This window comes from Pimephales promelas, chromosome 11, assembly GCF_988280905.1.
Source record: "Pimephales promelas chromosome 11, fPimPro1.hap1.1, whole genome shotgun sequence".
Classification (NCBI taxonomy): Eukaryota; Metazoa; Chordata; class Actinopteri; order Cypriniformes; family Leuciscidae; genus Pimephales; species Pimephales promelas.
Genome location: NC_142779.1, coordinates 29,376,762 through 29,391,608, shown reverse-complemented (window position 1 = coordinate 29,391,608; position 14,847 = coordinate 29,376,762). Strand labels below are relative to the sequence as shown.

At 40.1% G+C, this 14,847-nt stretch overlaps 1 protein-coding gene and 1 long non-coding RNA gene across 4 annotated transcripts in view; one reads left to right on the top strand and one right to left on the bottom strand.

Annotated features, from left to right (window-relative positions):
• Positions 1–14,847, bottom strand: part of csmd1b (CUB and Sushi multiple domains 1b) — a 756,823-nt gene that overhangs the window by 267,874 nt on the left and 474,102 nt on the right. For both annotated transcript variants that reach the window (XM_039652188.2, XM_039652197.2), the window contains exons 8-9: positions 769–850; positions 270–394 (exon numbers count right to left, since the gene is read on the bottom strand). In XM_039652188.2, coding sequence (XP_039508122.2) covers positions 270–394; positions 769–850 — 207 coding nt within the window. The remainder of the gene's footprint in view (positions 1–269; positions 395–768; positions 851–14,847) is intronic.
• Positions 7,842–10,600, top strand: LOC120477308 (uncharacterized). 2 transcript variants are annotated; one of them, XR_005622374.2, is made up of 5 exons: positions 7,842–8,105; positions 9,224–9,342; positions 9,450–9,605; positions 9,953–10,052; positions 10,237–10,600. It is a non-coding gene; the product is annotated as an uncharacterized LOC120477308 (long non-coding RNA). The 2 variants fall into 2 exon arrangements; XR_005622373.2 differs by lacking the exon at positions 7,842–8,105 and adding an exon at positions 8,611–8,913.

Sequence of the window (14,847 nt, the reverse complement as noted above, 5' to 3'; positions counted from 1 at the left end):
GTAGGGAGTAGGGAGTTCCCCAGGTTTTGGAACAGTGCTATAGTCGTCAATAAAATATCTTAAATGTATAATTCAAAAGCAGACATGTTCTTTGACAAATTTACATGTGCTAGTGAGGTCTTTGTTAAATCTGTGTGGCACAAACGTCCTATGAGTTTTGTGGCCTTACTCCCCACTGCCATGCGCTAAACATCTCACTTAACATGATCTGACAACCTCCCAACAGAAAGTGTCTGAGCAGGGGAAAGGAGACCCATATTTGCACTTACTCCGACAGATAGGCCTGTGGTCACTCCAGGCCGCCAGGGTTTCAGTCACTCTCTGGCAAGTGATGCTCTTTGATCCCTGCAGTACGTAGCTGTCGTCACAGGAAAACTGGATGCTGGCGCCGATCCTGCCAAAGTTGAAATGACCGTCAGAGAATAATCAGCTATATGAGTCACATCAGCCCCAGACCCTCTATGTCCCTGACCCATTCCTTCTTTTGTTAGATGAAAGCGGTTTCTGTCAAACATCTTTAAACCGCTTGTTTCTTCTATTTTCAGAATCACTCACATTAAATGCAGAACATGTAACAGCCCTTGGTTTTTCCTTTAAGGGCATTAGAAACCCACTTAGTAGCTGTGACCAAAGGCCTTGGTGGTAATGGCCTATCGGTATAGGAGTTCAGACAGTCGTGTCAAACAGCAGGCCCAGTCCTGATTAAAGCCGTGTCATGCAGTTAAAAGGATAAATGCAGCAGATAAGAGAACAGAAAAGAGGACCTACTGGAAGCTGGAGCCAATTTTTTTCCCATTCTCAGGAATCCCCGGATCTGGACAAATGTCTGCAGCCATCCCCCCTTGGCTTACTGCATGAGAGCGAGAGCGTGTAAGAGAAAGAAAAGAATACATAAACAAAATAAATAAGACAGTACATGTGATAGTCAACTGGTGTGTGTGGTATTCAAATCCAAGACAGCGTATCAGCAGGATCTCACCAGATTTGAACGTTTATAAAATTTCAACAATAACATGCAAGTTATTTTGGTTAAATTTCACCCAAAAATCTAAAGAAACAAATTGGAATAATATTGTTTAAAGCAAATAAAACCTATTTTAGTCCCATTATTATATTTGTGACAAACATATTAGCACCTATATATCATTGTAATTACATTTCATTTAAGCTGATAAAAAAAAGTAAAAATATTGTATAACAGTAATGAGAATATTGAAAATAATGAAAATTACACATCTGGATGCAATGAGCGTATTCACCATTCAATTATGCAGATATTGGACTTACTGTACCTATTTATAAAAGAAAAATCAATGACACTTGCTTTGATTTGTGTTATCTAATCCATTTTTAAATGTGGCTTAAGTGTCCAAATACTTTTTTGGGGGAACTGCACTTTTACACAGCGCATGACAAAAAAAAAAATAAAAAATAAAAAAAAGCATCAAAGTGAATACATTGAATATTACATACTAAGAACAAACCCTATAGAACCAATTAGGAACAAAAACAATTGTATGTTCTAGTGTTGTTAATCAATTAAAAAAAAAAATAGAATAACTAATTCACAAATTTTTTCTGTAATTAATCACAATTAATCACACCTAAAATTAAAATATTTAATATATTTTTACATTATGATAATTTAATCTCCATTAATATCCAATAATTTAATCCCCAAATTAATTTAAAAACAATATAACTATGTAATCTAGCAGGGGAAATAGGTTCACATGTACAACCCTCCCTTATTAGTGAAACATAGGGACAAATTTTAGGCTCATAACGCTGTAACTTTTACTATTTTGTTTATGCAATAGTTTGCTGTAGGGCTGGGCGATATGGCCTAAAAATAAAATCTAATCTCCATATAGGCCATATAAATGGCATCCACAATCCATCTCAACAGTCTTTGCTTAGTGACTAGATAACAGCTTGACCACCAAAGCAGACAAACAGCTGTTCTGACTGTCTAAAAGATGCAGAACGCTCCAGATAGATTCTCAGCACCGACAGGGCGGAGAAGATTAACCTCCCCATCCTCGGCTGAAGGGGGAAGGGCTAATAGCGTAATAACTTGTGCTCTAAACGGCATTGAGAGCACCTTTGGTACGTAATCATGCCTGGGTTTGAGAATGACTCTGGAGTCATCCGTTCCAAATTCCAAACATGCAGGACTCAAAGAGAGAGCCTGCAGATCTCCCACTCACTTGATAGATGCCAATGCCAACAGGAGAGCAGTCTTTAGGCAGAGTGGTCTTAGATCAACCGACTGGAGCAGCTCAAAAGATGGTCCCCTCAGGGCCCTAAGGACCATGGAGAGGTCCCAAGGTCACACCGAAGGGGCCTGGGGGGGGGGGTTAATCCTCCTAGCGCCTTTCAGAAACGTTGCCACCAGGTTATTTCTTCCCAGTGATTGGCCAGCCACCAAAGCATGATGGGCTGCGATGGCTGCCACGTAAACTTTGAGCATGGACGGGGTGCGGCCCACGTACAGTAGCTCCTGCAGGAAGGAGAGTAGCACAGATACCTCACATGACTCTCACATGGATCAACTAGACTTTTCGAGCACCAGCTGGAAAAACCCGACCACTTCAAAGCATAAAGGCGCTGAGTAAACGGGGCCCTTGCTTCAGAGATAGTGCTTAAGACCCTGCCAGGAAGGTCCTCGGGAACAAGTGGAGGGACCATAAATCGTTCTGGGATGCCATATCGTTCCTTTGGCCTGTGCGAGGAGATCCTTCCTTATTGAAACAGGCCAGGGGATGTCAACTAAACCAGATCCGGAAACCATGGTCTAGGTTTCCAGAGAGGAGTCACCAGAAGGACTGGGCATCTGTTCTCCCTGACCTGTGGGATCATCGAGATGGGGGGGGAAATGCATGAAGGGGGCGGCTGGGCAAGGAATGAGCCAGCACGTCCCTGTTCTTCGAGAAGAACACCCTGCAGTGGGTGTTGGCTCTCAAGGCAAAAAGGTCGACATTGGCCTTGCCGAACATCTCCCATATTAGACTGACCGTCTGAGGGTTCAGGGACCACTCTCTTAGGGGAGTGTTGCCCTGTGAGAGCATATTGTGCCCAGATTTTGGACGCCCGGGATCTACACTCCTCTCAGAGAGCTCAGACTGGCGTGTGCCCACAGGAGGCCGTCCCTCGCCATAGCATGCAAGTTGTCTGACTGATTTGTGTAGACTGACTGTTTTATCTGATTTATGTAGGCCACCGCTGACATGTTGTCCATACGGACTAGGACATGGTGACCCTTGACCCAAATCAACTTTTTTCATTTCCAGACAGTTGAAATGTAAGCTCTGCTCCGTGCTCGACCAGAAGACGGAGGCAGGCTTGCCCTCGTGCAGTGCTCCCCAACCCAGGTTGGACGCGTCTGTAAAAACCAAATTTTTCTGTAAAGACCGCCGTCTTTCTTTGGGATTAGAAAATAGTGGCTGTAAAACCCCGAATACATTAGCATGAGAGGGACTGATTCTATCGCTCCATTTGCAAATAAATTCTAAACTTCGGTGCAAAGCACGTGACACACGCTGCCTCTCATCGATGTCTCGATAACCGCCTTGAATTTTGGGGGTCTGCGTGTGAATTGAAGTGAGTAGCCTTGCTTAATAGTGTTTATGACCCAACTCAACACACCGGAGAACGCTTGCCAGGCCATGGCCCTTGTGGCTAGGGTTTGACACACTGAATGGGACAGGCTGCCAAACATAGGGGGATCTGATACCCTTATAATGTGATTTGTGCATATACTGAGTGTTTAACTGACTATACAGGCTTTTGCCCGGGGGGAAGTGAGTGTTACAACAGGGAGGGCCACCTAGTGAAGAGGGGGTCGTGAACCTGTGTATTGTGATTGTGAAACACGCTCTTTTTGCGATGTATTTGGGTCAGGGTGAAAACGGTGTTTGTTTGCAAAGACGCGCTTAGTGCTGCGGGCCTGTTTACAATAATTATATCCCCAGCCGCCTGATCTGAACAGGGAGCTGTGGGAAGTTTTGCTGTTTTTTTCGAGGGTGGTCCAGCTAGTGCAAGACACGAGCCCTCTCTCTTTCCACTTCGTGCTTCGATTTCGTAGGTACCTGGTCGTTCACGGCGTTGGCTCGCGGGCCTTGACGCTGGGGGAGCAGGTAGCGCTTCGCCGGTCTTGACTGACACATCTGCCGGCAGAGAGTGCATTCTCCGTGTGGCGATCCCCAGGCAGGAAATGCAGCTCGAGTGTTGGTCTGCCTTGTGCAAATTTGTGGGTCTATAGACCATTTCACAAGATGTAAACAACACTGGTCCAGAAACACTTCCTGTTTCAGTTTGTAACTGTTTTCTTTATTTCACATGTAAAGAAAACATCTTAAGATTGTTTAACTTTTTGATTCAGTTTTAAATGTTCTGTTGGTTGTATTTTATCCCAGCTTTTATGAAGTGTTAAAAAACTGAAACAGGAAGTGCTTCTGGACCAGTGTTGTTTACATCTTGTGAAATGGTCTATATAGGCTAGGCTTTGTCCCTCGGTGGGCTCTGACGTTGGGCTACCTGTAGCTCATTGGTCGCACATTAGAGTCACCTGCACTATTGGATGTGCAGTTGCTACAGCACAGCCTATGAGCGTGCCAGATGCTCAGTGTGCTAGCTGTGCATCTGCAAATGTGTTTTACATGTAGGCTTCGGTAAATCGAGGAAAAGGAGTTTCCCCACTGCGTATAGCTACGGAATACGAAGTGACCGAAAGGGAACAAATGCTGCTTTAATTTTGACATCCATAACACGTTCCTATGAAATTAAACACACGTACAATGCTCATCAGAATGCCAGCAAAGATTGCATTTACAGGTGGAATATCTATGCCTGTAGACCTGACAGGGGATTTAGTTAAGCTTAAGGCTATTTCCCATAAAAAGCAAAGAAAGGTCAAAGCATGTCCAAGGTTTCCTCTTTCCCCACTCTCTTGTTCCTCTTAAGCCACAGTGAGTTTGTGTTCACACAGCCTCACTTGCTGACATCCCTCTGAGTTCAATTACTGGCCAAAATCACATTAGGTGAGTTCATGGATGACCTCACTTCAGGTGTAGCATTGGCCAAATTCATGGTCCCTATTTTTGACTCTTTTGTCTTTTTTATTATTATGGCAAGTAGTCTAACACAACTCCACGACACCCTAGCCAAAGCTAAATGCGGTCAGTAATATATATGGTTCTAAATAAATATATTTCCTTGATGTAACATCCATAAATTACATCCTATTGCATCTTTTCAAATAAAACATTAAGGATTAACATACCAAACATTATTTAGGCTAGTGAAATATACTCACCTAAAGGATTATTAGGAACACCTGTTCAATTTATCATTAATGCAATTATCTAATCAACCAATCACATGACAGTTGCTTTGATGCATTTAGGGGTGTGGTCCTGGTCAAAATCTCATGAACTCCAAATTGAATGTCAGAATGGGAAAAAAAGGTGATTTAAGCAATTTTGAGGGTGCCATAGTTGTTGGTGCCAGACGGGCCGGTCTGAGTATTTCACAAACTTCACAAACTTCACAAACTTGTTGATGATAGAGATCAGAAGTGCAGGGATGCAAACACATGTATGGTCAAAAAAGAGAGAGGTAATCGAAGCCCTCGCCCCGCGGAAAATATCCAGAAAATTGCATTGCCATCAACCCCTACCATCCCCAGCCCACCCTTACCCTTACCACACATATAGTAAATATGTTTCAGCCTTTAAATCATTAAATCATTTACTATTAAAATTTGGTCCGATTTTCCAATGGTGTCTGTCGTTGCTAAGCATCCATGCACTGCACTCTACATAACACAATGACAAAGAAGTTTTAGTAGCTAATAGATTTTCACCACCAAAAAACACTTGCTGTAGGTCTGCTACAAGATTTATTTATGGAGAAAAACAGTGGTAGCATTTGGGCGCACCCCCATCCTTCATGTTTACTGAGCTTTCAATGGTGGTTGGTTCTTGTCACATGAAATGTGATGCGTGTTGAGAAGCATAGCCAATATAGCCAATCATGGGAGGAGCTAAGTCTCCTCAGATGCACTTAATGAGTGATAAGGTGCTATTGTTTGGTGTGTGGCACATGCAATGGAAACAGATTGTCCTTCCTTTCTCTCCTAATGAGAGCCTTTGAAGAGTTTATGTGTTCCTGACAATGTAAGTTCGTTTGCTTTGTTTTATTATGTTAATTCCTGAGATTCTGTTTGTTTAATTCTGAAATTTGTTATGTGATTGATTCTTTTGTTTCTTATTATTTTGATGTAGGATTGGATTATGTGATTAAGGATTTATTAGTTGAAGTTCTATGGTGTTAATTATATTTAAGATTCTGTTTGTTTTTTTTTGTTTATAGAAATCATACAACTCTATCTGATTCCAATTCACCCTGTGGCCTTTCAATAAATGATTATGGACTGAGTATTGGATCCCTGTGTTTTAATGGACACACCATCCTGGTAGCACATTTCCTGAACTAAAGTTTTTATCAGAAATTTACAATGCGCTTGCGGCATTCTGAAAAGTTGAAGTTTTCATCTCGGTTTTGCCTGTAGAAAATCGCTTAAATTATGAGAGCGCTCATACATTTGAAATAGCTTGAGAGTGCAAAAGAAACGGCTCTACGGCGTTTGTTTAGTCTCAAAACTCACGCACAGGAAACGAGGGAAAAAAATAGTATACACACGCAGAATGCTATCCACTCGTGGGCGGTTTCTGCACAGTTAGCGCACACGATGCCATCCATGCGCGTGGCCATTTGATGAGCTACCTCCAATCAGGCCACAAGTTAGTGGAAGAAACACTAGTGGTTCACGCTTGTTTTGGCCCGCAATGTTCTGATTTCCTATTTACTTGTTTGGTTGAGGCAATCCAGAATTATTGTTGGTGAATTATAATCCAGAATTATAATCAGACATCCCCCACTCCCACAAAAAAATCTCTTCGGATCTGCACGATTCACACAAGTCACCCAAACTGACGTGAAAAATGTGGAAGGCGCCGAAAACTGTTTGCATCCCTGAAGGTGAATGGGCCAACTGATTCAAGCTGATAGAAGAGCAACTTTGACAGAAATAACCACTTGTTAGACCCCACCTGGTACTACTCATCTACACTACAAATAGGAAAAAGAGGCTACAATTTGCAAGAGCTCACCAAAATTGGACAGTTGAAGACTAAAAAAATGTTGCATGGTCTGATGAATCTCAATTTCTGTTGAGCCATTGATGGTAGAGTCTGATGGTAGATTTGGCGTAAACAGAAGGAGAACATGGATCCATCATGCCTTGTTACCACTGTGCAGGCTGGTGGTGGTGGTATAATGGTGTGGGGGATATTTTCTTGGCACATTTTAGCCCCCTTAGTGCCAATTGGACATTGTTTAATCATCGTTTTGCCACGGCCTACCTGAGCATTGTTTCTGAACATTTCTATCCCTTTATGGCCACCATATACCCATCCACTGATGGCTAGTTCCAGCAGGATAATGCACCATGTCACAAAGCTTGAATCATTTCAAATTGGTTTCTTAAACATGACAATGAGTTCACTATAGTCAAATGGCCCCACAGTCACTAGATCTCAACCCAATAGAGCATATTTGGGATGTGGTGGAACGGGAGGTTTGTGTCCTGGATGTGCATCCCACAAATCTCCATCAACTGCAAGATGCTATCCTATCAATATTTCATTATATAAATATTGTCCAACATTTCTAAAGAATGCTGCCAGGTAAAATTAAGGCAGTTCTGAAGTCAAAATGGGATCAAACACAATATTAGTATGGTGCTCCTACACTGAAAAAAGTGATTTTGTCGAGTGGTAAATATAATCTGTGGAAACCATATAAAATGTACATGATTATTGCAGGCAGCCAACGAATCCTAAAGTAATGGGTAAATTCTACATATGCTACCCATTCATCAACAGTAAGAATCATCACATAGAAAAATGGAGTAAAATATACCCCCAAAACGTGAGTTTTTTGCTTTAAATCGCGCATGCGTATGCCCGCGGTTTCTTTTTGAGTGAGTGTGGGCGACGCTGGATCCTCTCTCTGGCTGCCATCGAACAGCAGAAGTGAAGGTAAGCTATTAACATATAGGAGTGCATATATATATTTTTAATTATGAGACATTACACTTCGCTTTTATTGGGCTTTCGTTTGTTTAACATGTCATTACTTGAAATTAAAGTTTGAATCTGTCGATGGCGTCACCATGGCGGAACACATCAAGCCGACGGTCGGCCGTTGGGCACAGATTTCAAAGTTACTATCAGATTTAATGTGATTACCTTGACAAATTATACATTATTAAACATATAAGACTCAGGTTTCAGTATTTGACCACTGTTTCTGAGAAACTTATAGTGACCATATTAATTAATTTCAGGAGAATGCAATAAAAAACAGTCGATGGCGTTTTTAATATGAATTATGTGCGTCATTCATCCGCTCCCATTCATAAATACCTCTGTCGTCGTCATGAAAGAGCTCGACCAAACAAGTGCTTTCAGCTCAAAAATATGCAGATTCTGAGAAATATTTATTGATTATCTTAGGTTTCTGTCAGATTTCTGTATAACGTTAGAGGAATTATATTTATTGAATACACCAAAATGGGCCGATGTAATCATAGCGCTGGATACTCCTCGGATGTAGTGTGTTTTCAATACACACTGGCAGCCGGCGGGCGTCGTGTGCACATAATTTATAACGCTACTACATAATATATCACGAAGAAGAGCCACATGACCTGTGACACCTGAAACCACAACAAAGTTTCCAAAGATCGCTGAATACTTGCAGATAACATGATTGCAACGATATATGACGCATTATTTGTGTTCTTCAAGCCATGCAGATAACTTCATAATATATTACATTTATAATGTAAGTTAATGTTAATCGATATAATCTTGATAGTCCAGAATACTATAAAATACAATATTTTATGTCCGTTTTTTTTTATCCGAAGCCAAGTCAGATCACAGAAGGTTATTTAAAGCAATCGACATGCATTATAAAGTAATTTTGGAGCAAAAACATGGTTTTATAATCTCATAAATTGTAGTGTATTGATGTGTGCTAAGCTAACATGCTACCTAACCCTCAGAATGCACCTGCCATATATAGCTGTTAGATTTATGTGTTTTTTTTTTAATAGGATGTTTACTGAAATGTTTCTTTTTTTAATTTACAGTTGATAGCCTACAGTGTCAACAGAAGTGAAAACGGATCAAAGAAATTGAAGTGGTCAGCCTCAGCCCCTCTGTGGGTGTGTTTATTCTAAAGTGGCCAGCATTATTCACTGAAGCTCAGGTGAGAATTTCTTGTAATTTTTACTTACCACTAGTATACATTCATGTGAATACTATGAGAGCTGGTCTTTAATTTAAAATGTACATTTTGGTCATTTAACTTCCTAGATCAAGGAGGAGTTTAGACGCATCACAACATATTCCTTGGAGGAGACATTCACACGGAAGCTTGATGAGTACTCACGAGGTCTTTTGCGGCTAATGCGCGCCAAAGGAGAAGTAGCTGGTTGCAAGATGTGTCCTCTGCTGGACACTTTAAATGACGTATGTAATTTTATTTTTTCACAAATATGTAATTATTGATATGAGTGAATTAAAACTAAAGTAATTTGTAAACAATTGATTTGTTGTGCGCAAAGTTGAGCTCCTTACCAACTTAAACCTTTTAACATCAATGTGTGAATTCGGTCTTATCCATCTATTTTCTTTACTGCTTTGTCCATTCGGGTCACAAGATTTTTGAGCCAACCCAGCATTTATCAGGTGAAGGGGCAGTGTTCATTCTGGATAGGTCGCCAGTCTGTTGCAGGGCCGTAATTCGGTCTTAGTATATGTAAATCACTCCCCACTTCGCTAACATTCTAACATCACTAAATTGTATCTCCCTACAGACACAGAACATTGAGAAACATGAGATGCTGTTGTCTGCTGCCTCATTAAAGACAAGACTACCTTGGTGAAAATCAAGAAGATCTTTTCCATTACTACCAGGTATGTCATATTCATAACAGATTTTTGATTAACTCAAAGGATCCTCCTCTCTTCTTGTATCCACCTTCTCCTTTTGCCTTCCACTCCCCCTCTGCTCTCCTTTTAGATAAACTGAAATATATTGAAACAGCATCTTACATTAAATAAAAATGTGCATGCTTTTTGTTTGTTTTTTTACATGTAGGAATGTGAGGACTACACAGACAAAAACATGAAGGTGATTGTGAAGCACAATGTCATGGCTGAGGAGGATCCAGATTTGTCTATTGTGATCGAGGGAAACCAAGTAATGGAATCACAGAGTTTAGATACAACAAAATGTGATTGGACTTCTTCCAGTACTGCTCTGATCTCCTCGCTTCTAGTTTTATTTTCTACTCTCTCCTCCTCCTAAAACAGCAATGTTTTATTATCCAACATTATTGAAACAACATTTGATAGTCCAGTGAGTTAACATGTTCATTACTTGAAATGTTGTGTAAAGTTATTGTGCTGCACTGTATTTTGAGTGTTTCATATGAATTTTTGGATTAAAAACATTGATCTGATGAACCATGTGAATGTCTTTATTGTGGGGGGTACATTTTACCTTCTCTGAATAAGTAATTAGCTTTGATTTGAATAGATAATTTTTACCTAATTTTAATGAGTAAGTAGCTGTTGATAAATGGAGGTAATTGTTACCCAATTTATGCAAGTATTTAATAGCTTTTTACTTCAGATAGTTTATACTCACTAATATGGATTAAATGTACCCCACCAAAGTCGATGCAAATTGTTACCTCACATTTTTTGGGTAAATTCTATAGATTAGTTTTTACAGTGTAATAACTCTTTAGATTGGTGTATAACATTAATAAGGTCAATGTCAGCTCAACAATGTCAGTATTTTTAATGATAAATACTGTATGAATTGCTTGAATAGTTTCCTTATAGGAACTGTTTTGAGAAAGACATTTTATAATTAAAAGGTTTGCTTGATCTTAGTCTCAGCCTCAGCTGGTACATCCACAGTCCATTCAACAATCAGCTGATGGATATTACGCACACAATCTACAAAGATTGTGTGCGAAGATTAATCAAAGGCACTTTGATTAATAAATTATGTCTGAAACACTTAGTAACCTAGATAAACAAGACCAAAACCGCATATTGTTTTTTTTTTTTTTTTTTTTTTTTGAGATGTGCCTGTAATTATTATAATAATAATATAATAATTCGTTACATTTATATAGCGCTTTTCTGGACACTCAAAGCGCTTCACAAAGAGGGGGGGATCTCCTCAACCACCACCAATGTGCAGCATCCACCTGGATGATGCGACGGCAGCCATATTGCGCCAGAACGCTCACCACACACCAGCTTACTGGTGGAGAGGAGACAGTGATGAAGCCAATTGGTGTATATGGGGATGATTAGGAGGCCATGATGGACAGAGGCCACTGGGCAAATTTGGCCAGGATGCCGGGGTTACACCCCTACTCTTTCGAAAGACATCCTGGGATTTTTTATGACCACAGAGAGTCAGGACCTCGGTTTAACGTCTCATCCGAAGGACGGTGCTCTTTTTGACAGCATAGTGTCCCCATCACTTTACTGGGGCGTTAGGACCCACACAGACCACAGGGTGAGCACCCCCTGCTGGCCTCACTAACACCTCTTCCAGCAGCAACCTGGCTTTCTCAGAAGGTCTCCCATCCAGGTACTAACCAGGCTCAGCCCTGCTTAGCTTTAATGGGCAACCAGTCTTGGGCTACAGGGTGATATGGCTGCTGGTTATTAATTATTAGTTCAGGGGAGATAAAAAGTTGTCAGATTAAAAAAAAAAAAAATCTTATTGTCAACATATCCATAGACCATCAATGTGCACTGATTGATTGATTGATTGATTGATTGATTGATTGATTGATTGATACCATTTTTAGGTAAACTTGCTTTCTTATAGTCTCTTCATGAGCACTTTGATCATGAGGTAAGGCAAAAAGTTTAGATTTTTACAAAGATGGTGCAACATGCAATGTGGTGAATTTAGTTCCTCCTTCTAGATAAAACACGTGATTACTGGTAAAATCATCGTGTCACTGCAGATGCCATTAGAATCTCCAGTTGCTATAAACAATCAGTGTTTTCAGGTGTTCACTTAGGACTTGCACATGCACATTAGCGAGTCTAGCCTGAAAACAGAAATATGCTTTTTATAGCTATTTGAGCATAAAAAAATCATGTTTATGGGACAGTTAATGTCAGATTTTGTGGCAGTTTTTGGAGATTCCAGGATTCCACCATTCAAGTATATAGGACTTGGTCTTGGGCCACCGTAGCAGCCACGAGGCATTGCAAATATGCTCGCCGAGTGAACAGACTTTCCTTGAAAGGGACATGGGTAAGGTCAATGCATTTGCAAGTGGTGTGTGTGTGTGTGTGTGTGTGTAAGCTTTTCGCTTGTGGAGTGAGGCTTTTTGATCACCTGTCATGTCCTTCTTTTTGATGTGGTCTTCAAATGTCATTTCTTTTGATTGTTGAGATCAGTCTCCAAAGTTAGTCTGTCTGATCAAAGCGGGTGTCCATTTTTTTCTGATCTATTTCTTGAGCATGTATTTTTCTCCAGTAGTGCCCTGCGATCACCTCAATATGCGTCAAAGACTTTCTTATAATGCACATGTAAACGTTTAATACATAAATGCCAAGTGTACTTCCAATCCAATCAAATATCTAAGGGCTGCTCTTAAAGGCGCTGTAAGGCACTTTGCTAACTTAGCAACCCAAGTGTTTTACCAAGTGTAAAAATCACATTCATTCTTCAGAGAAATGTAGCAGTGTATAAATCTCTTAACATATATCTGTCATGAGCTTTGAGGTTGAGGAAAGGCTTGTGCTTCTGTAATAATCTAGTATGATTTCAACTTTTTAACAATTTTAATCATCAAATTCCTGTTAACTCCGGATACACGTGCAAAAAGGTCTGTAGAGTCTAAAGAAAAACTAATATATGTATAAATATACCATAATATTTTGCAATAAAAGTCAAATACATTGTATTATACAGCACATAGTCAGTAGTTTTGCACCATATTTGCGACACTTTATTGGATTATTAAGTTAAAATATGCTATATATAACAGTATATTTGTATTATTTATTTTAACTTCTAATAAAATGTTGTACCATTGTGCTTAAAAAATGCTGAAATCAACCATTCCAATGTAATTGTCTGATGTTAAGTGGGCTGTTCTTGGTCAGAATACAAAGTGGACCAGATTTTTTATGGAGATAGTCAAAAAACTTAGAACTTAATGTACACTATAAAACAGTTACATTATATTATATGCCACTATAAAAGTTACATTGTATGCCATATGATTCATTCAATTAAAAAACCTATCCATGCGAGTAACTGAAATGACTGTCTGTGTGGTTAATTTTAGTAAAATCTCTTCATCTGCTGTAAGTAAACTGGGCCGTTTGTCATGAAAATCCTAGGCAACCTCTCTCATGTTGTATGTAATGACTGAATGGATGTCCATAAACAAGCTATTGTCATCACGCACACACTGTGTATATTTTGCAGAAGCTCAACTGAAGTGGTGTACTTCACAGAGTCAGCAGCTTTTGTGATGCTAATTACCACAGAACATGTTCAACGGAGCGCAGAGCGGGCGAAATCATCCATGCAACATAACGTTGCGTAGCTTCCTCCATCCTATTAAGAATATCATCAAGGGCATCTTTATTAAATTCATAATGAAAACAAGCAAGACCACAATACTGACTGAGAAGAGTACGGTTGTGCTGAAGAGAATGGAACAGTTCAGCTTTATTTAATCCATGCTTCTATTCAAATTTTCAGGAGCACCGCTGTGCTTTACCCATATTAGTATTCCTTCAGCCAATAGTATTACTGAACTTTTGGATTGTGGACTGTGGTGGTTTATGATATATGATGGTAATGGTTGTAGGTTTGAACCACCCAAAAAGTGTTCCATGAACTGCCAGCATTGTGCCTTCCACACAATTTTATAAAAAACATACAGATACACAGATACCCCTGCTGAAAAATCCAGCTAAAACCAGCCAAGGCTGGTTGGCTGGTTTTGGCTGGTCTCCCAGCCTGGTTATAGTTGGTTTATCAGGCTGGTTTTAGAGGGGTTTTGAACACTTTTTCAGCTGGTCAGGCTGGTCTTAGCTGGTCAAGTTGGTTTTAGCTGGTCAGGCTGGTCTTAGCTTGTCAGGCTGGGAGACCAGCTTGACCAGCTAAGCCAGGCTGGGAGACCAGCTTGACCAGCTAAGACCAACTAAAACCAGCTACTTCCAGATTAAACCAGCTAAGACCAGCCAACCAACCTAGGCTGGTTTTAGCTGGATTTTTCAGCAGGGACATAGGAAATCTGACAATTACACAGTCTGGGATCATGTCTGGCCAATCAGAATCAAGTCTTCCAGAGAGCTGTGTAATAAAGTCTATGCTAGGGAGGGATGGCTGCCTGTAGTAAAACTGACAAACAGTGGAGATTTTATACATAGAGTAATGCAAAAATACAGATGTGTCCCAAATGAGTCAGATTAGGAAGAATGTGTACGTAAGGGGTGTAAAGATTTCACATTTCACCATTTTATGTTTAATCTCTAGCAAGACTTCATGGCCCACAGTCAAAGAAGCTTAGTCGGGGACACATAATATTGAAAAATGAACACCAACTGAACTAAGCTAGATGATGACATCACTGTTTTCTCCAGAGCTGCTTTATAGATAAATTAACTAAGTTAATAACTAATGGTTTTACAGCAGAAATTAATC